The sequence below is a fragment of the Ricinus communis genome, unplaced genomic scaffold (genome assembly GCF_019578655.1).
Source record: "Ricinus communis isolate WT05 ecotype wild-type unplaced genomic scaffold, ASM1957865v1 Ctg27, whole genome shotgun sequence".
Classification (NCBI taxonomy): Eukaryota; Viridiplantae; Streptophyta; class Magnoliopsida; order Malpighiales; family Euphorbiaceae; genus Ricinus; species Ricinus communis.
Window position 1 is genome coordinate 26,865 of NW_025963461.1, and position 26,670 is coordinate 53,534.

The 26,670-nt window shown below is 38.0% G+C and overlaps 1 protein-coding gene and 1 non-coding gene across 2 annotated transcripts; one reads left to right on the top strand and one right to left on the bottom strand.

Moving 5' to 3' along the window:
* Positions 1-4,336: 4,336 nt before the first annotated feature.
* On the bottom strand, positions 4,337-5,946 carry LOC125368983. Its single transcript, XM_048370375.1, has 5 exons — positions 5,864-5,946; positions 5,488-5,783; positions 4,887-5,428; positions 4,746-4,838; positions 4,337-4,642 (listed from the first exon to the last, which is right to left on the bottom strand). Exons 1-5 carry the CDS (start codon positions 5,944-5,946, stop codon positions 4,337-4,339), a joined length of 1,320 nt encoding a protein of 439 aa, XP_048226332.1.
* Positions 5,947-7,665: 1,719 nt separating this feature from the next.
* On the top strand, positions 7,666-7,772 carry LOC112536159. Its single transcript, XR_003080215.2, has one exon. It is a non-coding gene; the product is annotated as a small nucleolar RNA R71 (small nucleolar RNA).
* The last annotated feature ends 18,898 nt before the right edge of the window (positions 7,773-26,670 follow it).

The following is a 26,670-nucleotide window of genomic DNA, read 5'->3' on the forward strand; positions in this document are numbered from 1 at the left end:
AAGAGTCTTTACCGAGGTTGTAATGGGGCTAAGGTAAAGGTACAAAGATTTGGACAGAAGTGTGAAAATGCTGGAATTCGTGCGATAAACAATAGTATATGCTCAAAGGGTTAAATGCTTAAGATTACAAAAGAATCATCCACTAAAATCCCTACTTCATAGAATAACGCTCGCAAATGCTCTAAATCCAATAAAGAGATAGATAATTAAAGAATTTGTTTATTATATTTTTTTCTTCTTCTTCTTTTTTTTCTTTTTCTTTTTTTCTCTTTCTTTTCTTTTTTTTTTGAATAATGAACTAGTAGCTTATTAGCGACTGCTGCATACAAGTTGAATAAACATAAAGAATAACAAATACAATTTGGATCAAAGGGAGCATCTAAAATATCAAAAAAAAATTTAGTGAATTTACTAACATAGCAACTGCCATTTTAATCCCACATAAGGTTAAGCAAATCACAAAAAGAAATTATGAAGAAAGGGTTAAGGCTCAAAACTGGCTAACTAATGGAAATACAAAAGGGTAGGCTTTTGGCCAAATGTGGTGAATCCTAAATCGCCTAAATCATCTCATGGTATTCACAATATTCATGTAACTTCAACACACATTACAAGGCAAGTTCTAGAAGCAAAGTCAAGTACAATGCACACTCAAATAAGAAATATAAAGAGCATAAGTATAATGAATGCTCAACAGGCTCAAAATCTCACTTTGAGGTGTGGTATTAGGTGCAATTGGTTCGCAACACCATTAATTGAATCATTACTTAAGAAACACATGCATATGACATTATTAACGTTCTAAGTTAAATTTCAAAATTTGAAAAATAATTAAATACCACCGGTTTAACCCGGCAAGGCTGATGTGTAAAACACCATCAATTGTTTTCCAAGGACAATGAACAATAAAGAAAAGTAACTACAATTCTATAAATCAAGTCATCAATCAGCTCAAAAATAGCATACTCAAGTGCACAAAAACACAGTGTCCTAACATCCCCTAAAAATACACAACACCTAGCGATAGCAATTTCAGATATATCTAAAAACCATATGAGAGATTAGGATTATAAGGTTTACCCATAACCACCCCACACTTGAAGAACACACTGTCCTCAGTGTAAAATATTGTGCATACCTCGCATGGGATGCTCAACTAAGAGAACAAAGGCAATACAATCCAAGTGCATGACATGTATGAAAAATAAAGTACATAAATGCAGAAAAATAAAAAGATTTAAGGGACTGCTCTGATCATCCATCGAGGCTGATGTTGTGGAAATTCAGTGCCTCCTCGGTAGGATCTGAAAATAATAAAATAAAGAAATAATCAAACTGAAAATAATGATTAAATAAAATATGCAAACTTAAGACCAATAAAATGTTTCAAAATGAAAGGGTAAAATATTAAAGGGACAATATTTTATGTGATGAGTCTTCTTAGCTAGACTCATGGTGAAAAGCAAACGGGCGTGATCGACGACCATCCATCCTTCTTCCAAGCAAATGTCTTCAAGTATCCGCTTAGAGGGATAATCGTCAATTTCCTCTTCCCGACTGTCAAGCAAGCTGCTAGTATGATGGGCAAAAATCGCTCCTCGTATAATTAAACGTAGTCATGATGCTCTAGGGGCTCTTCCAATTTGAAAGCTGAAGTTTCACCAATTGGAAGGATCGACGGTTGGGCAATTTCTTTAGGAACGTCAATGGTTTTCTCCAGTTCTTCTCTTGGTTCACTTGCTAGAAGAAACTCGAGCTCCTCTAAGACTTCTTCATTGGATAACTCGTGCTTATCTTCCATCATTGAAGGGACTTGTGGAAAATCCACCAAAAATTCTTGTAACTGCAACTCAGCATCATCAACTGTACATTCCTGTTGATAGTCTTTCAAAGGAATCATGTTCGCCTCTTCTTTTTCTGGTTCCATCTCCATGTTCAAGAAATCGTCATGCACAAAAGCATCATCGTCAAACATCGTAGATAAACCAGAAAAATTCTCACCTGAACGCAAAGTGATGGCACTCAAACAGCCACTGGGCCAACTTCAACTCTAATACCATGTAGAAGCTCCATGGGCCTTCGATGTAGTGAGTTATCATATCAATAACCATAAAAGTGGGGTTGGAATCTGATCTTGCACAAAACCAATTGGCTTATGCTACAACTCAATTTTCTCCACTTATCACTTTATTTCTTTATACTTTTCCCATGTAGGAGTATATTCTCCAACAAAATTGAGATCATAAAATATTTCTTAAAAAGAAGAAACTCATATAAAAAGCAAAATCATTAGTGTAAAAGAAGAAGTACCTTGGCAGTGTTCAATAAATCATCAACTGCCTTTCCTTCACATTTAAATATTTCCTCAAGCTTTTCAGGACCCTGCAGATATAAACAAACATTGTTGTCATGGGTACTACGAGAAGACTGCAACAAACAAACAAACAAAAACTGACCTCATTCAAATGCTCTCGCTTTTGTCAAAAGACCGCCTGTAATCAAATCCTCCAATTAGTTAAAACGTAAAACATTTTGTCTACAGGTCAAGAATAATTCAAAATGTAACAATTACCTATCCTTGAAACATACAAAATCACCATGTCCAGCCTGTGGAAATGTTATGAAAGAAACTTGATACTTGATCAAGTAAACAAGTTTTATCTAAAGTGAAACAAGCAGCTAGCAAAGACAACGTATGCAAGACTACAAACATAAAAGACGAGCCTTTTTTACTATGTATAATGATCATGTGGAGTATGAGTAAGTGTTATTAACCAGATTGCTAGAGGCAGCATTGGATAATTAGAATCACATTGATGTCATTCTTATGAGATTGATAGAAATAATTTGCTTCTTAGTTTCTTTTTATGGAGCCACTTTTTTGCTATTCTATCTACTCTGAAAATCTTACCTCTTTATTACTAGTAATTAAGGAAAAATTGGAAAAGTTATGCAAGAAACTCAAGCAAGTAACATCCCAAGGAAGGAGATTTCAGTTTATGTTTTCCAAACCTTAAAGCAAGGAAAAGTAGCATCTCCATGAAAACTAGCGTTTGATGGAGTTCCCCATTATTCTACCACTAGTAACTTGAAGATCAAGCCTACTTGATGCTCTATGTTCTCAATTGAGGCTTATTGACTTTCAAGTACCCTCTCTGTTTGTTGGAATCTATCATCAAGACTTGCAATGAACCTCATCATCAGCTCCTCTGACACTAACTCTTCATCTTGAGTTGAAGGTGCAAGATTAGGGTCACTGATGTATTAAATCACAGTGGTTCTTGGCCATCTAAGCTCCATCCAAAGGGTGAATGAATGCTCAACTCTTGATTGTAGGTGCTTCCATACGAGTCATTTGGCCAACTTCCTGTATAATTCACCTGTTCATAGTTATAAGAACAATGAGTAAAATCTCTACACAATGGACAATCGTTACTCAAATGTAAACCACAACAAAATTCACAAAAAGACTTGAGATGAAAGGATAGGAGTGGAGAGTTGATCGGTAGCCCTGCAAAACGATTCCACTCGAGCTTCTAAAGATGCACGGGTATCCCAATTTTTAGCACTTTCTTGGGGGTTCTTCCTCTCTACAACTCTCTTCCACACTCAACACTGTGCAAAAACCAAACCAGCCGCCAGAGCTCTCTCTCACTCCTTCCTCCTCTTCTAACCCTAAAAAATTTATTTTCCTTATATATTTATTTTAGCACGGCCTTGGTGAGTCCAGGCCATGCTGAAACTGTGGATCTCACCATGTAGGTTTTCACCATGGCCGTGCCCCTGCCCGTGCTGGCCACCACTGGCCGTGCTGGAGGCCGTCGTGGCTATGGAAACCGTGTCCAAAGTGCCAATTTCAAGGATCAAAAGCCAATGGTTGGTCACGGCTAGAGTCCAGGCCGTGGTGATCATCACGGCCTTGACCTAGGCCGTGCTCAATGTATGCACTGCGGGCTCTTGTCCGATCTTGATGAATTCTCGTTCGTTTCCACACGTATTGATCTATAATTTGCTTAAACACCAATGACGGTCCTATAAATGTTCCTAAAATGCAAAGAACACATACGCAATAATATGCACGCAAATATGTGTAAAACTATGCACATCAACCACCATCACGCCTCCCTTCTTGGGCACAACTTGCACAGGACTAACTTAAGAGCTATCAGAAATAGGGTAAATCAAACTTGCATCTAGAAGTTTAATTACCTCCTTCTTAACTATCCTCCATCAGGATCTTTTGCAAAAAATAGCTAGGGTTGATTCCAGGAATGTTTACAATCTTGTATGCAAAAGCCTCGTGATACTTCCTTAGAGAAGCCAAAGTCATCTCCCTCTACTCAGGAGTCAAATCAGCTGCAATGATCACTGGCAGCTTCTCTGCCTCATCCAGATAGGCATAGGTTAAGTGCTTAGGCATCTTTTTCAACTCTAAGGCTAGTGGCTCCTCAAGTGAAGGTCTCAATTTCTGCACCCCTGACCTGTCAATATCAACGAAATGGTTAGCAGAGTTGCTGGGCTCACTAGCCAGCAAACAAGCAAGTTGTTCCAATACATCCTTGTTGGATAACTCCTCCTCATCTTTAGCCTGTAATGCTACCTGTAAAGGATCATCAAGTAATATCCTCTTGCAAATGAGACTCTATAATATCATCCAAAACATCCATAGAATATAGAGTATCATCATGGTTAAGTGAATGTCTCATAGAAGTGTGAAGGTCAAAGGCAATAGTCTCGTCACCTACTCTAAGCTGTAACTTCTCATCACACACATTTATAACAGCCCTAGATGTTGCAAGGAAAGGTCTACCTAGAATTAAAGGTACGCTACTCTCACCCTCCATATCCATAATAACAAAATCAATAGGAAATATAAACTTGTCTACCTTAACAAGTACATCTTTAACTATTCCCCTAGGATATTTCATAGTCCTTTCAGCTAACTGTATGCTCATCCCAGTAGGTTTATGCTTACTTAAACCTAATCTCTCAAACAAACTGCTAGGCATTAGATTGATGCTAGCTCCTAAATCAGCTAAAGCATTACTAATATGCAAATCACTAATAATACAAGGAACAGTGAAACTCCCTAGATCACGCCTCTTTACTAGCAGTTTATTTTGAAGAATGGCTGAGCACTCCTCATTTAGCGTCATAAGTCCCAAGTCCTCCAGCTTCCTCTTGTTTCTTAGAATCTCTTTTAGGAACCTCACATACTTGGGCATCTGCGATATAGCCTCAACAAAAGGTATATTAATCCTCAACTGCTTAAATAAATCCAAAAACTTACCAAACTGCTGATCAATCTTTTCTTGCTTCAACCTGGCAGGATATGGAATTGGAGGATGGTATTCCCTCATAAGACTCTTCTTCTTGTCCTTTGGTCGCACAGGCTCTGTCACCTCAGGCTCTAGTCCTTCCTGGCTGGCTCATCTTGCATAATAACATCATCATCAGCCATAAGTAAAGAACTAGCTAACTACTTACCTGATCTCAAGGTGATAGCCTTGATATGCTCCCTCGAGTTCGACTCTGTGGTAATAGGAAGCATCCCTGGCTGTCTCTCAGCCAACATCTTAGAAATCTGGCCTATTTGATTCTCCAAATTATGTATGGGGGCTTGTTGATTTCTAAGAGCTGTGTCCGTCTGCTGAAACATGTTCTTTAAAGTGGACACGAACTTCATCATCAACTCCTCTAAATTGGGCTTCTTCTCCTGGTTTTGAGGTAGTTCAGGGAGAACAGTCTGTTGTTGGGATTGCTGCTGGTGCAACCGTTGAATCCTAATGGACCCTAGGAGTTGTTATTTCGCCACTCGAAGTTGGGACAGTTTCTCCACCCTGGGTTGTATGTATTGTTGTACAGGTTATTCTGTTGCCTAGGCGCATTTCCCATATAATCAACCTGTTCAAGGTCAGCAGAAGAAGATGAAGAAGAAGCAAACATACCTTCCACATTACAGTTTGCACTGTAGTGCGAGCCACTGATGGGCTACTGATGCAACCTACACCTGCGGTCTAGCACTAGTGAGTATCAAGGTCATATCCCTGGAGATCGGGTGAACCTAAACCTACTACTGTTTGTTATGTTATCTAGTCTGAAATAAGGTGTGAGAAGTCTAAATTAATTAACTAATGCTTATGAATGCAAATAAAGGAACAACAGCAACTGACAATCGAAAGACAACCGTAACAAAGAAGCAAACCCAAAGGGACCTAAGTGATGGAATTCTAAAGTTGATTTTATAAACTACCAATCTTGCTACCCGTGCCTAAATCCTGAATCGAACTCGGCTCCTTTCTCGAGCTCACCAAGTTCCTAAACTTGCACTAACCTAATGAAATCTTTTCCTATCAGACTATTACAGATTAGCGTTAAGCGTGATTTAGAACTATTAAGAGTTGTTAATTCTTAATCCGGCGAGTGAATTAACCTTATCTCTAAGTGTTAACTACCAATTCTTACTATTTAATTTCCAGTTGTAACAAGCATTTCTCAATGTCAAGAAACAACCAAAAGACAATTAATTTCACGTCTCAAATTAATTGAATCAAACTTTATTACTAAACAGTAAGAAGATTACAAAAATAGCAGATAAAAATCTAATAATTAAGCACAATCCATCAACAAAGGTGAACCCCAATGGGTTCGGCAGTCCTAGCTACTCATAATTAAAGAAAAAAAGTACAAAAGGAAATAAATAACAGAAAAGAAAATGGAACATATAACCCCTCTTCTCTCGAATCGGAGTGGGAATGTCGCAAGTGCCAATTCTGAAACCAGCCTCAAGTATGGATCTCAGATGTCTCGGTCAATCGTCTAGAAACTTCAATATTTGCTTGAATCCTCCAAATCGATCCTTTGAACTGACGTTGGTCTCCCAAAATGTCAAGAATAGAGGTGCAGAAGTGAGGGGTAGCACGCGTAGAGAAGTCTAGAAATCAAAAGCGGAACCCTGTCTCATTTTGCATGCCCTATTTATGGGCAGAAGTGCCTTAGCCATGCCACGGTCCATGCCACGGCCTGTGCCACGGCCCGTGCATATATGCACGGCCTGAGCAACGGGCACCAACCTTCACAAAATGCCAAATTTTTGAAATTGTCCAAGGGAGGTCGTGCAAAAGCCTCAAATGTGTGCCATCAAGGAATCGACTCTGATAAGCATCTAATATGTGTAAATCATCCAAATAGCTTGGTTTCTGCCTGTAAATCAATCAATTTCTATCAAAGAGTCTGAAAACCTGAAAAATTCATAAACATACCAAAGTGCGATCAAACAGGAATAAATATGACTCAAATACGCGAATAAACGACTGATAAACAGTCAATAAACATGCATAGAATCATCTACATCAGTCACCACAAAACTCAGAGCCAAGCTGTGCTGCATAGACTGGCATCTAGAGCTGGTCGATCTTCTTGGCCAAAAGCTCCACGTGAGCTGCCAAGGCTGATGTAGAATCGACCTGGTTCCCTACTCCTTGCCATCTTGGCCTACTCTTAGAAGACTGCCATTGATATGGGTTCACGGCCATCTCTTCAATTAAGTTTTGGGCCTACTCTAGCGTCTTATTATTGATGGCCCCACCTGTAGCTGCATCTACCATCTTCCTCGTAGCTGAATTCAATCCACTATAAAAAGTCTGCACCTGCATCCGTAATGGCAAATCGTGGTGTAGGCGACATCTCAACAAGTCCTTGTACCTCTCCCACGCATCATACATGCTCTCATCATCAAAATGCACAAAAGAAGAAATATTGGTACACATTTTTGCAGTTTTAGCAGGAGGAAAGTACTTATAAAGAAATTTCTCACCCAAAGAACTCCAGGTGGTGATGGTGTTGGCTAGTAGAGACTATGGCCATCTCTTGCTTTATCCCTCAAGGAAAATGGAAACAGCCTAAGCCAAATGGTATCATCGGTATTTCCATTTATCTTGAAGCTATCATAAATCTCTAAGAAGTTCATGATGTGGGCATGAGGATCTTCATTAGGTAAGCCCCCAAACTGTACACTCTGTTGCACCATCTGAATCACATTTGGCTTAATTTCAAAATTATTGCTGCAACAAGTGGCCTCAATATACTGGTGTGCGTCCCCTCCAAGGAAGGTCTAGCAAACTCGTACATTGTCCTTTTCGCTTCAACGATGTTGTTGTTGCCCTCTCCCATATTTACTAGTGTATGGACAGGAATCTCAATCTACTCCTCCTCCATGTCTAATCGCTTCCTCAGCTACATAAGGGATCGCTCTAGTTCGAGCAGAGGGTTTACTGGTGCAGGATTAGAACTCCTGGTCATAAACTACCTGAAATGAACAAGGCACAAAAACCTAAACAAATAAATGAATGAATAACTAAATGCAAAGTAATGACAAAAATAGAAAAGAAAATTTACTAAAGCAACAAATAGCAAAGTTCACTTTAGTTTTGAAACAAAGTCCCTAGTAACGGCGCCAAAAACTTAATGCGATGCTTATGTAACTACAACTAAGGTAGTGAACCTATCGATGCAGCCTAGCACAATGACAAGTATTAAAATATTGTATCCCTCAGGAAAGTGAAATCTTAGAGTTACTACTTCATTCCTTATTATTTAGCCTAAATTAATAACGGAGGTTTCTAAATTTACTAATGACTAAAAACTAAATTCTAAATATAGTGCGAAATGAATGAGCAAAGAGAATAATCAAGACAAGAAAGCAGATCCAAAGAGGAATTTAGACTAGTTGGCAATCAAACAAAGGATAACAGATTGTTGAGTCTGATTATGCAACCTGTTGATGAATTCTACACTGAATTCGATTTTCCTCTCGAGACAACCAAATTCCTAAACCTAAGAACCTAAAGTTGGAATCTCTTCCTAAAGATTGATTATTAAGTTAGCCTTAAGCTTTAATCCACCTCTAATTAAGCTTTGTTAATTCTTAATCCGGCAAATTAATTAACCTTACCTCTAAGTGAAAATTAACCTGTTCTTGCAATTAAATTTCCAAATTTCTCAATTGCTAAAAGAATTCTATGAATAGTAATCAATACAATCAACGTAATGAAAACTAGATTTATATTATTAATTACAAAAAGAATATAAGAAAGGAAACCCAAGCAATCTTACCAATTCAGTACAAAGCCAATATAGTAAGGAAGCCCAATGGGTGCAATCAATCTAGCTACACATGTTCATGTCTAAAACAAATAGCAATTGAATTACAATGAAAGAATAAAGAAATTGAAACATATACACCTTCTTTCCTAGAATTGGGTGAACAACTCAAAGTCTTGATCTACACTGCAGTTGCTCTCTAGAATTGCCTCTTGATTTGCTCCAAAACTCCTCTTCAATCTTCAATTGAATCCCAAGAATCACGAATCTGACGTTAAAAGGTGGAATCAGTCTCTTGGAAGCTGCTTTAAAAATGCATGAAACACGTCTAACAAAATCATAAAGGAAGATGAAGAGTCAAAAACTGTCGATCCGGAACTCTCTTTTCTCTTTTTGACTCGTTCAATTTATACTATAAGCAAATACAGGGGTGTTTTGGCCCGTGTCCGGGCCGTGTTGGTTTCCAAATGACAAAATGAACTGAATCGAGCAAGGGTGTGTTCTGACCCGTGTCACAAACACGGTCGTGCTCTTAATCCTAGCATGAGCATGTTCTGGTCTGTGTTAACCAACAAGGACCGTGCTCTAGGGCGTGTTACCCTCAGGAATCATGTTGCTTCACGGTGATTAAGCTACATGGCCTTGGATTTTCTATACGGGCTCTAGCACGGGCCGTGTTGACTTTCCAAAAGTCAACCTAAGGTCAAACGCTTCTGATTACATCTATTTTCACCCGAAATTAATCTAAAATCGCTCAATCACTGATAATGGACCTATAAAATCTCATGAAATACAAAAGGAGACAAAACACGGGTGATCTTGGAATAAAAACATAATAGATGCTAAGAAAATACACAATAATATGTAAGCAGACATGTGTAAAACAATGCATATCAAGGAACCACCAGTCCTTGAGTTGAAAGAGCTGCCAAAGCATCTCAACTATGCATATTTGGATGAGGACAATAGGTTGCCTGTCATTCTAGCAGCGGACTTGACACCCGAGGAGAGGGAGATGACTTTGGCCTGTTTTAGGAAGTACCAGAAGGCGTTTGCTTGGAAAATTACTGACATTCCTAGGATTAGTCCTAGCTACTGCTTACACAAGATCCTTATAAAGGATAGTTACAGGCTAGTGGTGCAACCACAGTGCAGACTGAACTCGAATATGAAGGAAGTGGTTAAAAAGGAGGTAATTAAACTTCTTGATGCAAGTTTGATTTCCCCTATATCTGATAGTTCCTAGGTTAGTCCTGTGCATGTGGTTCTCAATTAGGGAGGTATAACTGTGGTAAAAAATGAGAAGGACGAGCTTATATCGACTAGAATGACAACGGGCTTTCGAGTGTGTATAGATTACAAGAGGCTAAATGATGCCACTCGAAAGGACCATTTTCCCATTATTGGCCAAATGTTGGAAAGGTTGTCTAGGCATAAAATTTATTATTTTCTAGATGGTTTTTCAGTTTACTTCAATTCCCATTGCACTTGAGGACTAAGAGAAGACAACCTTCACTTGCCTGTATGGTACGTTTGCTCATAGGAGGATGCCATTCGGAATGTGCAATGCACCAGTGAATTTTCAAAGGTGTATGATGGCGATCTTGCACGATATGATTGAGGATTCCATGGAGGTCTTTATGAATGATTTTTCTATATTTGGTAACTCCTTCACTCACTGTTTACATAATCTAGAACGCGTGCTTGAGCGTTGTGTGGATGCTAACCTAGTTCTTAATTGGGAAAAGTGTCATGTTATGGTTATGGAAAGTGTAGTGTTGGGACATAAATTTCACATCTGGGGATGGAGGTCGATAGGGCCAAGGTGGATACTATTGCTAAATTACCCCCACCTAGTTCAGTTAAGGCTATTAGGAGCTTCTTAGGGCGTGCAGGTTTCTATAGGAGGTTTATTAAGAACTTCTCTAAGATTGCTAAACCTTTAACTCAATTGCTTAGGATGTACCTTTTATATTTTCTGATAATTGTTTGCAGGCCTTTGAGTTGAAGGAGAAACCAACCACAGCCTCGATTATAGTTTCACCTAATTGGGAGTTGCCGTTTGAGCTTATGTACGATGCTAGTAATTTTGTAGTTGGAGCTATTTTAGGACAGATGATAGATAAGAAGTTCCAACCAATCTACTATGCTAGCAAGACATTGAATGATGCCCAGAAGCACTACGCCACCACTGAAAAGGAGCTTATAGCTGTTGTTTTTGCATTTGACAAGTTTAGATGTTATTTGGTACTATTAAAGACTGTTGTCTACATGGACCATTCCACACTCAAGTACTTATTCAATAAGAATGATGCAAAGCCTAGACTCATTCGTTGGATTCCATTATTATAGGAGTTTGATATTGAGATCAAGGATAAGAAAGGTGTTGAGAACTTGGCAGCAGACCACCTTTCTAGGCTAGAAAACCCGACTTTGGAGGCGCTTGATGAGAGTGCGATTAATGACAATTTTCTAGATGACTTCTTATGCTCAACTCAGGCTAATTCTGATAACCCTTAGTTTTCTGGTTTTGCAAACTATCTGGTTGCTAAAATCCTTCCGAAGCGTATGACATTTCAGCAAAAGAAGAAATTCTTTTCTGAATTGAAATACTACATTTTGGGGGACCCTTTCTTGTTTAGAATTTGTGCATATCAGGTTATTCGACAATGTGTACTGGGAAGGAGATCCTCTAGATTTTGAGGCATTGCAATGAAGGACCAATGGGAGGTCATTAAGCTATAAATCACACAGTTAGGAAGGTGCTAGACTCTGGATTCTACTAGCCGACAATCTTTAGGGATGCTAGAGCATTTATTTAGGTTTGTGATGCATGCCAAAGATTAGGTAACATCTTTACTCGTGATGAGATGCCCAAAACGAGCATTCAAGCTCTTGAGATTTTTGATGTTGGGGATCGACTTCATGGTACACTTTCCTTCTTCCTATGGTAATAAATACATCTTGGTTGCCATTGAGTACTTCTCTAAGTGGCCCGAAGCGTAAGCTTTTCCCATTGATGATGCTAGTGTAGTTACAAGATTCCTCAAAAGACTTTTTGCTAGGTTCGGGACACCTAGAGCTCTTATTAGTGACAGGGGGAGTCATTTTTGTAATGCTTAGTTAGAAAAGGTGCTTAAACACTATGGTGTATCACACAGGTTTTCTATACCCTATCACCCACAAACTAGTGAGCAATGGAGGTTACTAATAGGGGTTTGAAATGGATTTTAGAGAAAACTATAGGAGTGAGCAGGAAGGATTAGGCGGAGAAGCTAGATGATGCCTTATGGGCATTTAGGACGGCCTAACATACTTCAACTGGTTTTACACCATATAGGCTAGTTTATGGGAAAGCATGCCATTTGCCTGTTCAACTTGAGCATAAAGCATCGTGGGCTTTGAAAACTCGCAATTTTGATGTTGTTAATGTAGGAAAACATAGATAGTGGCAGCTTAACGAGTTGGATGAGTGGCGTAGCCAAGCATATGTCAACTCCTTAATCTACAAGGAGCGTACCAAGAAGTGGCATGACAAGAGGCTAAGGAGCACCAAGGAGTTCCAAGTTGGGGATAGTATGTTATTGTATAACTCACGACTCCGACTCTTTCTTGAGAAGCTAAAGAGCCGTTGGTCAGGACCATTCGCTTTCTAGCAAGTTTTCCCATATGGCAGTGATGTGCATAGGTTTACAGATGTTTGCTTGCAAATTATTGTGCATTCTCTTATCATTTATTGTGCTTTTATTCCAAGATCACCTGTTTTTTGTGTCCTTTTGTATTTTAGATCAATTCTGGGCAAAAATGGACGTAATTAGAGGCGTTTGATCTTTTTGGGAAGTTAACACGACCTATGCTCAGGCATCCCTAAAGATGTTGAGAACCAATTGCAATTAATGCCACACTTCAAATGTGAGATTTTGAGCCATTCATTATACATATGCTCTTTATATTTCTTGTTTGAGTGTGCATTGTACTTGGCTTTGCTTCTAGAACTTTCTTTGTAATGCTTGTTGAGGTTACATGAATTTGTGAATACCATAAGATGATTTGGCAACTTAGAATTCACCACACTTAGCTAAAAGCCTACCCTTTATGTTTCCATTAGTTAGCCATGTTTGAGCCTTTACCCCTTTCTTCATTTTTACACCATTTCACACTTTACATTTTAGCCTTTTCATTTCATCTTTCATTTACCTTTATGCTGGAATTTTTGTGATTTGCTCACTCATATTTGGGATCAAAATGCTATTTGCTATGTTGGTAAATTAACTAAGTCCTTTTGATATTTTAGATGCTCCTTTCAATTCAAACTATATTTTTGCTCTTTACTTTATTCAGTTGTACGCAACAATTCTCTTATGAGCTGCTAGTTCAGTTTTCTTAAAAAAATAAAAATAAAAAAATTCTTTATTTCTTTATCTCTTTATTGGATTTATAGTATTTTTTTAGCATTATTCTACAAATTGAGGATTTAGTGAATAATGTTTTCTATTTTTGGGCATTTAATCCTTTGAGATACAAAGGAAACTAAAACAGGGTGATTCTAATACAAAAACACATAAATTGCTCTAAAAGTAACTCAAGATCAAGCATGCAAAGATGTGTAAAATCAAGGATACAAATCACCCCCATACTTAAGCTATTGCTTGTCCTAAAGCAATCAACAGTTTAGATCATAGGCTTGCAATGAACCCTTCTTAAAGTTCATGAATTGGATTACAATTAAGCAACATTCAATCTATCCCAAATTGAAACTCAACTAAAAACTAAACCAGCAATCTAAACAAGAGTAATTATCGTACATTCAACATGAAATATTCAAGAAACCATATGCCTCACAAGGAATCACTCTATGCACTAAGTGTTTAAAAGGTAGTCATCAATCTCTCGACGTAATTATATTCAACCTACTTACCATAGGCTTGCTCATAAATCCTATCTCCGCTATTGCAAACAATCAAATATCATAATTCAAGGGTCTTTACAAGGGTTGTAATGGGGCTTAGGTTTAGGTGTGGAAACTTTGGGAGTCTGTAAATAATTTATGAACTCTTGCACTGCCTCCCTCACAATTTAGCTCAAAAAGGACTAAATGCCAAACAAAAGTAATTAAATTCACTATAGTTCCAAAGTCTCTAAAACAAGATGCTCAAAAGGTGTAGAATGAATGAATACTCAATAAAGTACTATTTATTCTGTTTGTTTCTTTTTTCTTTTTTTTTTTTTGTTTTTTGAAGAAGAAATAACAAATTTGTTTTTGGATTGAAGGGAGCATCTAAACAAGATTTTTGAGGAACTTAGTAAATTCAATAAAACCGGCATTTCATCCAACAACTCAATGAACACATCGCAAAATTTCCAGAAATAGGGTAGGGATAAAAAAGGGAAAGACTTAACTTGGTTAACTAATGGAAAATATTTACACATTTGATTTTGGCTACAATGGTGAATCATAAGTGCCCTTATCATTTCATAAAATTTGATTGTTCATATGACCTCAACAAGTATTATCAAGCAAGTTCTAGAAATAAGAAGAATGTAATGCACACTCAAACAAAAAGAAAGGAGCATTTATGATGCATGTTCAATTAGGTACAAAAATTCACAATTTAAATGTGTGTATATTTGAATAAGGTGTCCAAATACCATCAATCAAATCATCATTTAATCAATTCATACACAACACAACAACTAATCAAATTCAAATTACCAACTTAAAGAATGGTCAACCAAAACTGGTTTAACCCAGCCACTTGCTTAAGAATATGCCAAAAGCAACAAACAACAAGGAGGAAAAATCTCATGCTCATAATCATAACTATCAATCTTTCGAAGATAAACAAAAACCTAATAAACATCCTAAGTATCCTAAATTATATACGTCATTAATAATACAATAAATGACAATTGGAAAACATAAGAAAAAGAAAAGGAAAGCCAAAACAACGACTTACCTACCCCACACTTGTAGGATACATTGTCCATAGTGTAAAAAAGAGTTGGGAAGCAACAAATTAAGTACTCAAAAAGAAAAAAAGATATTGCCCTACTCATCTTGCTAGGCTGGTGGCTGAGGTGGTGCTGTTGGAGGGGGGTATTATCGTCAGCTGGAATTGGGAAGAATTTATCAAAATCAGCAAAGTCAAAATCATTTGTCCTATTCTTCTGCAAGGGTGCCTCTATCCTGTCTCCCTGGGCCAACTGCCTATTTAAAAGATCCAGAATCTACCTCTGTATAGCATCAAAATGCTGGAACTGCACTCAAACCTGTCGAGCCTATTTGTGTGCTGAGTCGCATGTCAGTGATCTGATAAAATCTTGCAATCAACTCATCAATCTGCACACTAGAGGGTCGAGGATCTAATGAGGATGAAGGTTGGGAGGAGACAGGAATATCTATAGGTCTGGGGTGCTCCCCCTACTCCTCCCGAGCTTCCTGGGCTATTGACCGAATAAGTTTATGTTTTAGCCCCAAGGGCCTTGTCCATTGGGTGATCATCCTCATATGCTACATAGTAGATAGGCCAGTAAGGGTCAATTCATCTACGATCGTCAACTCATCCAACAAATCTATGTCCAGTAGCTCCATCCTCCTAGTAATCCTGGTCACATAATGTCTGAAACATATCCAAGTCTTCTTTTGGTCCTTAGTGACAGTCTTGCATTGCTTCGCTAACACATATCCCATGTCCACCCTCCTTTTTGAATATGTCAAGCTGGGTGACCACTCCAAAACTTTCCCCTCGCCCTGTCAATGTATATGCGAGCAGGCAGTGAAGGTAGAGCAAACTAATAGAGAGGCCAGATGCCTTGGACTTGCTCAAGTAGTAAGGCTTGTCCCCCTCAGAGATGGTCTCCCAGGCTTTGTCAAAAGAAACTCTTAGATTGTATAAGGAGCCTCTCAAATGATCTGACTCTTTAGTCGCCTGATCATAGAGGCCAAGTGTGACACCAAATTCGAAAATACTCATCATGTAAGTCTACCCTCCCAACCGAAATGGGATGGCTTCTGGCTGCGACCAATCTTATCTGAGTCTGAAGGAAGAAGGTAGATGCAAACTCAAGCCTGAGCTCCCTGTAAGTAGGCTCCACAACCGAAGAAGGCCTCAAAGGGTGGAGTCTGAAGTATCTCTCGAACCTCAGTGGCTAGGCCGACTGCCTCCAATGCCTACCAGTCTATATCGTGCGGGAGTTGTAGGTGGAGATGGGCAGATTCGATCTGAATGCCTTCTCTTGTATATACCCACCTTCTTGGGTCTTTCACGCTGCTCAGCCATGGCACATGCATGAAAATTGATCAAACTATTGCCAAAATTGTATTCCTTGCACTAAAGAAACAATTATTCCAATAATAGCAATAGTTTAATAGCAATACAACATTAATTTAACACGTTTTCGACACACTTGCATTAGCTAATTCCAATTTAGCAGCATAACAGAAGAACAAGAATTTGAGCAAAATAACAGAATTAACAGAGTCAAAATAATAAGAACAAAATCAATAATTTCATAAACAATGGAATAAATTAGGGAAAAGAGTAAAATAGCATACCGTAATAAAAGAAATCCATAATATCCACAATAGTAACTAATAAACTAAAATAAATCATAACAATAATTCAATATTAAAGGAAAAACAAGAAATTAAGCAACATAATAGAATTGACTAAGACATTAAAAATAGAAAACAAAATAAAAATTTCAAGAAAATGAACTGATATACATGATTTTACACATATCTGCTGACATATTATTATGAATTTTCTTAGCATTAATTATGTTTTTATTCGAAGATCACCTATGTTTTGTGTCCTTTCGTGTTTTAGGAGATTTTATAGCTCCATAATCAGTGCCTTAGCAATTTTAGATCAATCGGGTGAAAATGAATTCCACATGGTGTTGTACGAGATTGGGTTGATGTATATGCATTCCTGATACTCCTCGCCTCAAGTCCCCTGCTCAGTCCAAAAACCCAAATGCATGCCGAATTATAGAACTGACATTAAGAACTCCCTTCCTCCAAGTCTGAAGTAAACTACATCAGGCTGATGCCAGTTTGTGATCTGTTACTGTAAAAAGGTGCTGAGGAATTCAAACAATGCACAAACATCCTGGGCCAATTCCACTCTCTCAAGGGATACAAAGTCAATGCATCGTCCAACCATTACTTGCTTCCATCTCATGACTTGGAAGCAGCTCTCGTTAGCATTCAGAAATGTCCATTAGGGATGTCGACTAGGTGCAGGTAGATTTGCAGTTGGTGTTCTTCATGCTCGGACTAGTTGCTATTGTGGTGGGGGTGCTGGTGCTGGTGCTAGTGAAGGTGAAGTGGAAGAAGTTCCCTCGCCATGCGAGCGCTTGCTAGTAGCGGCGTATTGCGGTTGCTTTCGACGGGCTTGATCTCGGTCCCTCATATTGCCTAATACAGTCAATCATTAGTATTCGAACGAGAAATCAAGTTAACATAAATTACATTGAAAATTTAGCAACATAACGACTATAATTTGATTAACAGAAAACTTTAGACTTAAAACTAAGACTAAAGCCTCAATTTCCTATAGAAAACTAATTCACAATGGCATTCCAGCCCACATCATTACGCACCAAAAGAAGAGAATTTATGGTATTAATTTTTAGAATAGAATGCCATAAATTAATTTTACTGCTAACAAACCCCACACTTAGCATTTCATTATTCAAAATCACACAAATACAACAACTAATCTAAACTAAATCTAATCCAAATCAAACTTAAGCAGTGTAAACAAAAATAAAATAAAACAAAACAATAAACCAACCAAAGCAGTAAATATTGAGAACTACTAGAGCATATCAAAATGTCCTAAAGAATAAAAAATACATAAAAGAAAAATCAAATTTAACCAAATAAAAACAAAAGGCGAAGAAACTTACTTGAAATTACCGTGACAGGTAAGAGAAATCGAGAAGAAGGAGAAAAACGCACCTTAGACTTTAGAGTGCGAAAAAGTTGGAAGAGGTTTGAAATGGCCTGCTTATATAGTCACAGGAATCAGCATGGGCGAGGGCAAGGCTGTGCTTGTAACACCCCAACTCAAACATCCAATTGTATAGCAATATATATATATATATATTTAACTTCATAAACATAATTTACTACTTAGTTACAATAAACATTCATACAATTTAAGTGACATGACATACTTAATATATATAAGGAATATTTATACATTATTTTAATTCACACAAGTTCCCAAAATGCCCCAATGCTTTAGATAACTCCTCTGGCCCACCTGAAATATTGACTGATGCAAAGAGAGCAATGCATAGCTAAGGCTATCTACAACTGCACTAACCTAAAAAAAAAATTGCTAAGGAATGAGCTAGGGACTCAATAAGCATTTAATTTACTAAACTATAGTATATTAGGCTAGAATTATCAAGTCTTTATCAATACAGAAAATTATACTAACACTTAACTAACAATCACAAAATCAACCATTTCAATTATTCTCATAAACAAATAATTTCATCTCACATAATGCAAATAATCTCAAACTCAACCAAGTCAAATAATTCAATTCCACATTATTTCAATTAAATTAGGATCAGATGACTCATCCTCACATTTCCTCACATTTTCAAATTTCAATAACCACTTGATAAGACTATCCGCCCGGCTCAGTCTTGCCATCTCACATACTCGGGTAGCTATCCGCCTACCGACTTTCCCGATCACACAATACCCATTCAAGAGTCATCAATCCTTAATCACAATCAATTCACTTCACAACACATCACAATCAATTCACTTTACAACAAGCCAAAAACATAACCAATATCAACTCAGTCAACCAAGAAATTATCAAGTAATCAAACAGCAGTTCCTACTCAATGTACACAAAGTTTAGTCTATTAAATACTTACCAAAATTTATAGGATAACAAAGTAATCCTATTCTTTTTCTCTTACCACTTCCTTTCCTTTGGATGAACCTATTCACATATTCAATACAAATACAATTCAATCACAAGGCATAAATATACATATCTTTACTATCAATAAAACATCACATTTTAACAAAATAACATATATTCTAGATATTAATATGATGCATGAGATGAATGACAACAAATCAACATATTTGTTGATGAAGGCAGCTTGTAGGTACTGATTTAGAAATTACACTAAAACTTACGTACAATTAATAAAAATCTCATATTTTCCAGAATTACACTTCCATTTTTATAGAAACCATAGCAGAAAGAATCACTTCAAAATCATTGGTATAGAAATAGTTATGGCATTTTCTATATAGCTGCTCCAATTTCCATCTAAACAGAACAGCAAAATTTTTCCTATTAAATGACCAATCAAACGAATAAATTTTCTGATGAAACTCTCCAGATATAAAGTTAACATTCTAAAGTTTCTATAGACACTAATGTTACTCAATTTGGACTTCTCTAGCTCAAGTTGTGAAACACACAATTAGCAATAAATTTTTGAATCCTAAGTCCGATTTCTGCTTAAAACAGTTTCGAGCAGGCCATATTAAGTTCAACATATCTTACGTTATACTCAACCAAAAATTATGAAATTTTGCAAAAATATACTAAATATATAAATGAACAACTTTCATGTTTAACTCTATGCTTGGTTCAGCCTCTAAATTCCTCAAAATGTCAGCACAAAAACCAGGTCACCTGCTGAAGCACAAACAGAGCAGCAGCAAATCGAACCTTATAAGTTCATACTCACTCAACGATCTGCAAAACCATTTTACAGAGATATTCCTGAAACATATACCTACAACTTTCATGTTTGGTAATTTTCGAGATAAAGCCTCTAAGGTCACGAAATCAGAGGTGAGAAATCTGCCTAGAAATTTCAGCTTCAAGATCACAAGTAATAGCATGTTCACTCTTGATTAAACAATTCCAAAACACATAATCATCAACAATTTCATATCATTAATCCTAATTTACAGCAAAATCAAGAAATTAAAATTACTCACCTTTGTTTCCCTTGATTAAGAAAGCCCAAATCATTTCAAACATAAAAGAAGAATTAGATTTTCACTTACTAAAAGTTTGTAGAGTTTGATTAGGAAATCAAGGTTTGAAGAAGAAAAGGAGAAGAATGAGAGAGACAAAGAAGAAGAGGAAATAGGAAATGCATGTGTAGAAATGAAGAAATGAAAGAGGTGGTATATTGGTGTAAAAATAAGCAACTTTATAATTTAATCCTCTTTCTTTCTAACTTTCCAATTTAGTCCAAAATTATTACTTTTCAATTAAATCAATTTGTAACTAAATAATTTATTTATCTACCACATAATATAATAAAATAGGTCATACATAATCATGATGTAAATGACATGCTAATGAATATTAATTATTAATAAAAAAGAAATAAATAAATTTGGTTGTGACAGTGCTGGTCAGCATGGCCTGGACTTGGCCCGTGCAGAACCCTAAAGCTTCCTTCATGTGCTAGTTCACCATGGGTGAGGGCATGGCCGTGCTGGTCAGCACAGCCTGGTGTTGCTGCACTTGGTGCCTTCGGAAAGCCGCAGTGGATGGCCGATTTTGAGTGTGAGCTACGTACATGTCCATCACAGGCTAGGGCACGACTGGGCTAACCAGCACGGCCTGGTATTGCAGCCTGCGGTGGCCTCGGAAGCCGTGGTGGATGGCTGATTTTCCAAATTCTTTATGTGCATGTTCATCACAGGTAGGACTCCGGTCGTGCTGATCAGCACGGGCTGGGGATCCATCCCGTGATGCCCACAGACACCGTGGTGAAATCCAAGCTTTTCTTTGACATCTCGAACCACCAAACTCCCTATCTGCGTTCAACACACATACGCACACATTTAGGCTATAATTAAAGTAAAATGTATCAAACATGGAAGTTCATCTTCACCAATCACCAAAAATCTACTTAAGTTATTAAAACCCTAGATTCATATAATTAGGTTTAGTCACTAAGTAAGTGCTCTAACTACCATCAAACATGTAAGCGACTGATAAAATAAAAAGAAACACATAAAGCTAAATATGGGAATGCCTCCCAATGGTGCTTCTTTTTGGTTCTTGAGTCATTTAGCTGGACTCGGTGATAACTCCCATCATGTGCGGGTTTGACATCTGCTGTGATTTAGCTGCCAGGTTATGGGTCCTCAAAATGTTAGCGATCCTCCAAGCATCCGCTTTTAGGTACTTCCTTCGAGTGGGCAATGTCCTTTTCCTTCACCTCGGTTGTCAAGTCTGCTGCTGAAATGATCGGCAGCCCGTTATCCTCATGCATATGTGCATAGTCAAGACACTATGGAAGCTCTTTCCAATCAAGTGATGGCCTCAACTTTTGCGCACCTATCTTGTCAATCATAGTAAATTCATCAGTATTTCTGGTTGGCTCATTTGCTAACATAAATTCAAGCGGCTCCAACACTTCCTCATTTGACAGCTCATGCTTTTCTCCCCTTGGCAAAGTGACATGTAGAGGGTCTTCAACTAACACTTCTTGCAACTGTGTCTCAATATCATTGTCAATTACATTAACAGTACACATAGCATTATTATGATCTAAAAATTAGGTTATGGGATTATGCAAGTCAAAGGTGACAGTCTCATCCCCTACCCTAAGTTTTAACTTTCCATCACAAACATCTATCATTGCCCTAGATGTTGCAAGAAAAGGTCTTCCTAGAATTAAGGGTACACTACTCTCACCGTCCATGTCTAAGATCATAAAATCAATATAGGTTTATTTACTTTGACCAATACATTTTCTACAATACCTCTAGGATAGTAAACAGAATTATCAGTTAATTGTATACTCATCCTAGTAGGTTTGGTTTCTCTCAGCCCCAATTTTATGAACAGGCTGTACGGCATTACATTAGTTCTAGCCCCTAAATCAGCTAAGGCATCATTGACAAATAATTTACCTATAACATAAGGAATAGTAAAACTCCCTGGATCATATCGCTTTTTCAGTAACTTATTTTGGAAAGTTGCTGAATATTCCTCGTTTAATGTCATGCACGGTGAGTCTTCAAACTTCCTCTTGTTGCTAAGAATCTCCTTTAAGAACTTCGCATACCGAGGCATTTGTGAAATAACTTCAACAAAAGGTAAATTCATTTGCAGTTGTTTAAAAATATCTAGAAATTTACCAAACTACTGCTCAACTCACGCCTGCTTTAATCTAGCAAGGTATGGGATTTTGGACTGGTATTCCCTCATGGAATCTCCTCTGCCTTTCCTTCTCTAGTTCCTTTGCCTTGGTTGCTTCAACTTCGCTGCTTGAATCTACCTATGCATCAGCATTAGTGTTAGAACAAATTTACCTGACCGCAACATGATTGCATTCACACCACTAAATTGAATTCAATTTCCCTCTCGAGACTATCGAATCCCTAAACTTGAGAACCTAAACGATGGAATCTCTTCCTAACGATTGATTTTAGGTTAGCCTTAAGATTAAATCCACCAGTATCAAGAGTTGTTATTCTTAATCCAGCTAGTCAATTACCCTTATCTATAAGTGATCATTAACCAGTTCTTGCTATTCAAATTTCCAATTGCCAAATGAACTTCTCAATTACATAAAGCAATCTAAACACCACAACTCACAACGTCTCATGAATAATATGATTTCTCATTAATAATGAAAGCAAGCAGAAACAAGCATTGATTATCAAAGTCTCATAAACATTAAAAGTAATCTAACAACATAGAAACTCCAATGGGTTCAACAATTCTAGCTACTCATGCTAATAAGCAACACAAAGTAAGGAAAAAATACAGAAAAGCAATTTGAAAGCATGTACATCGTTCTTCTTCAAGTCGAATGAAAAGCCCTAAATTCCCAAATCTGAATGATGAACCCTAAATTGCCTCTTGAATCCCTCCAAATCCAATTTATATCTTCAATATGATGTTTAAACCAATGTAATCCTTCCTTCAATAGGCGAAATAGTCTCCTAAAGTCGAATATTGAAGTCTAGAAAAGGATGGTTCGTGCATGTATGTGTGAAATCAAGTTAGAAGATCGAGCCCTAGCAAAATAATTCCCATTTGCCTATCTAAATGTCTCATCACGGCCGTGGTCAAGCCCGTGTTGATCAGCACAAGCGGAGTCCAGGCCGTGCTGGACCTCCGAGTCCCACAAATTAGGGCTTGTTCTTGGCCGTGCCCTCGCCAGTGTTGAGCCACCACGGGTTGTGATGGAGGCTGTGGTGGCCTTAGAAACTGTGCCAAAATGGCACTCTTGAGGGTCAAGTGTTGATGGTTCAGCACGGCCAGAGTCCAGGCCATGCTCAACCTTAAAATGGTAGCCGTTGCTCAATTTTGATGGATTCTAGTCTGTATTTGCACGTATTTCCCTCGACTACTGATAATATCCATTGATAATCACCTAGAACATGAAAGGAACCAAAATACAAGTGATTCTAGAATAAAATAAGATAACTATGCATAAAAATGGAAGTAATTGGGCATATAAACATGTATAAAATGATGCACATTAGCTAGGATGGCGAGGAGTGGTGAACGAAGTAGATTCTACATCAGCCTTGCCAGCTCAGGTGGAGCTTTTAGCCAAGAAGATGAACCAACTCCAGTTGCTAGTCCAAGCAGCACAGCTTGGCTGCGAGTTTTGTGGTGGCCCGCACTATAGTGCAAACTGTAATACGGGAGGTATGTTTGCTTCTTCTTCATCTTCTTGTTTTGCTGACTATGAACAGGTTGATTATATGGGAAATACGCCAACATAGCAAAATAACCCGTACAACAACACATACAACTTAGGGTGGAGAAACCATCCCAACTTCGGGTGGCGAAATAACAATAATTAGGGTCCACCAGGATTTTAGTGGTTGCACCAGCAACAACCCCAACAGCAGACTATTCTCCCTCAACTACCTCAGAACCAGGAGAAGAAGCCCAATTTAGAGGAGTTGATGATGAAGTTTGTGTCCACTTCAGAGAAAAGGTTTCAACAGACGGACATAGCTCTTAGAAATTAACAGGCCTCCATATAGAATTTGGAGATTCGGATATGCTAGATTTATAAGATGCTGGCTGAGAGATAGCCAAGGACGCTCCCCAACACAATAGAGTCAAACCTGAAGGAGCATGTCAAGGCTGTTATCTTAAGATCAGGTAAGCAGTTAGCTAGCTCTTTACCTATGGTTGATGATGATGTTGTTGTGTAGGATGAGCCAGCTAGGAAGGAGCTAGAGCTTAAGGTGATAGAACCTATGTGAATCGAGGACAAGAAGAAGAATCCTGTGAGAGAATACTAGCTGCCAATTCCATATCCTTCCAGGTTAAAGCAGGTAAAGGTTGATCAGCATTTTGGTAAGTTTTTGGATTTATTTAAGCAGCTGAGGATTAACCTACCTTTTGTTGAGGCTGTATCGAAGATGCCCAGATATACGAGATTCCTGAAAGAGATTCTAAGCAATAAAAGGAAGCTTGAGGACTTGGGACTAGTGACACTAAATGAGGAGTGCTCAACCATTCTTCAAAACAAGCTACCAGTAAAGAAGCAATGATCCATGGAGTTTTACTATTCCCTGTATTATTGGTGATTTGCATATAAGTGATGCTTTAGCTGATTTAGGAGCTAGCATCAATTTAATGCCTAGTAGTTTGTTTGAAAAATTAAGTTTGAGTGAGCCAAAGCCTACTAGGATGAGCGTACAGTTAGCGGATAAGACTATGAAATTTTCTAGGGGAATAGTTGAGGTTGTACTTATTAAGGTTGACAAGTTTAGCAGATAAGACTTTTGTTGATTTTATTGTTATGGATATGGAAGGTGAGAGTAGCATCCCTTTAATCCTAGGTAGACCTTTCCTTGCAACATCTAGGGTTGTTATAAATGTGTGTGATGGAAAGTTACAGCTTAGAATAGGTGATGAGACTATTACCTTTGACCTTAGCACTTTTGTGAGACATTCACTTGACCATGATGATACTGTACACTCTGTGGATGTTTTGGATGATATTGTGGGGTCTCAATTCTAGGAAATATTACTTGATGATCCTTTACAAGTGGCATTACAAGCTAAGGATGAGGAGGAGTTGTTCAACGAGAAGGTGTGGAACAACTTGCTTATGTGCTAGCTAGTGAGCCCAGCAGGTCTGCTGACCATTTTATTGATATTGACAAGTTAAGGATGCAGAAATTGAGACTTTAACTTGAGGAGCCACCAGCCCTAGAGTTTAAGAAGTTGCCTAAGCACTTGACTTATGCCTATCTAGATGAGGCGGAGAAGCTGCAGGTGATCATTTCAACTAATTTGACTCTTAAGGAGAGGGAGATGACTTTGGCCTCTCTCAGGAAGTACCCTGAGGCCTTTGCATACAAGATTGTAGACATTATCAACCCTAGCTATTGTTTGCATAAGATCCTGATAAAGTATAGTGATGTGCATCATTTTATACATATTTATATGCCCAATTATTTATATTTTTGTGCATAGTTATCTTGTTTTATGCTAGAATGACCGTGTTTTGGTTCCTCTCACGTTTCAAGTCATTATCGAGGGCCATTATTAGTAATTGAGGGAAATACGCGCAATTACGGACCAGAATCCGTCAAATTGAGCAAAGACTAGCATTCCAAGGTTGAGTACCAATGAATCCCACATGGTGTCATACGAGATTGGGTTCACGTAGATGCACCCCTAATACTCCTCGCCCGAGGTCTCCTGTTCAATCCATAATCCCAAATGCATGCCGAATTGTGGAACTAACATTGAGCACTCCCTTCCCCCAAGTCTGAAGTAAACTGCATCAGGCTAATTCTAATTTGTGATATGTTGCTGCAGAAAGAAGGTGCTGAGGAATTCAATTGTGAGCTCGCGGTAGGTTGGCGCAATGATGTCGAAGAATTGTGCATATGGCAGAGTTTCGAACAGGGAACGCACATCCTGAGCCAATCCCACTCTTTCTAGGGATACAAAGTCGATGCAACGTCCAACCATCACTTGCTTCCATCTCATGACTTAGAAGCAGCTCTCGTTATCAGCATTCAGAAATGTCCATAAGGGATGACGACCAGGTGCGAGTGGATTTGCAGCTGGTGCTCTTCGTACTTGGACCAGTTGCTGTTGTGGTGGAGGTGCCGGTGCTGGTGCCGGTGCTGATGAACGTGAAGTGGAGGAAGATGTTCCTTTGCCACGCAAGCGCTTGGTGGTAGCGGCGCATTGCGGTTACTTTCGACGTGATTGATCGCAGTCCCTCATATTGCCTAATGCAATGAATCATTAGTATTCGAACAAGAAATGAAGTTAACATAATTTATACTAAAAATTAAATAGCAAAACGACTATAATTTGACTAACAGAAAACTTTAGACTTAACACTAAGACTAAAGCCTCAATCTCCTGCAGAAAACTAATTCACAATTACATTCCAGCCTACTTTATCATGCACCAAATAAAGAAAATTTATGCTATCTATTGTTCATAATAAAATGCCATAAATAAACTTTATTGCTGCCAAACCCAACACTTATCATTTCATTATTCAAAATCACATAAATATAGCAAACCACTAAAGCATATC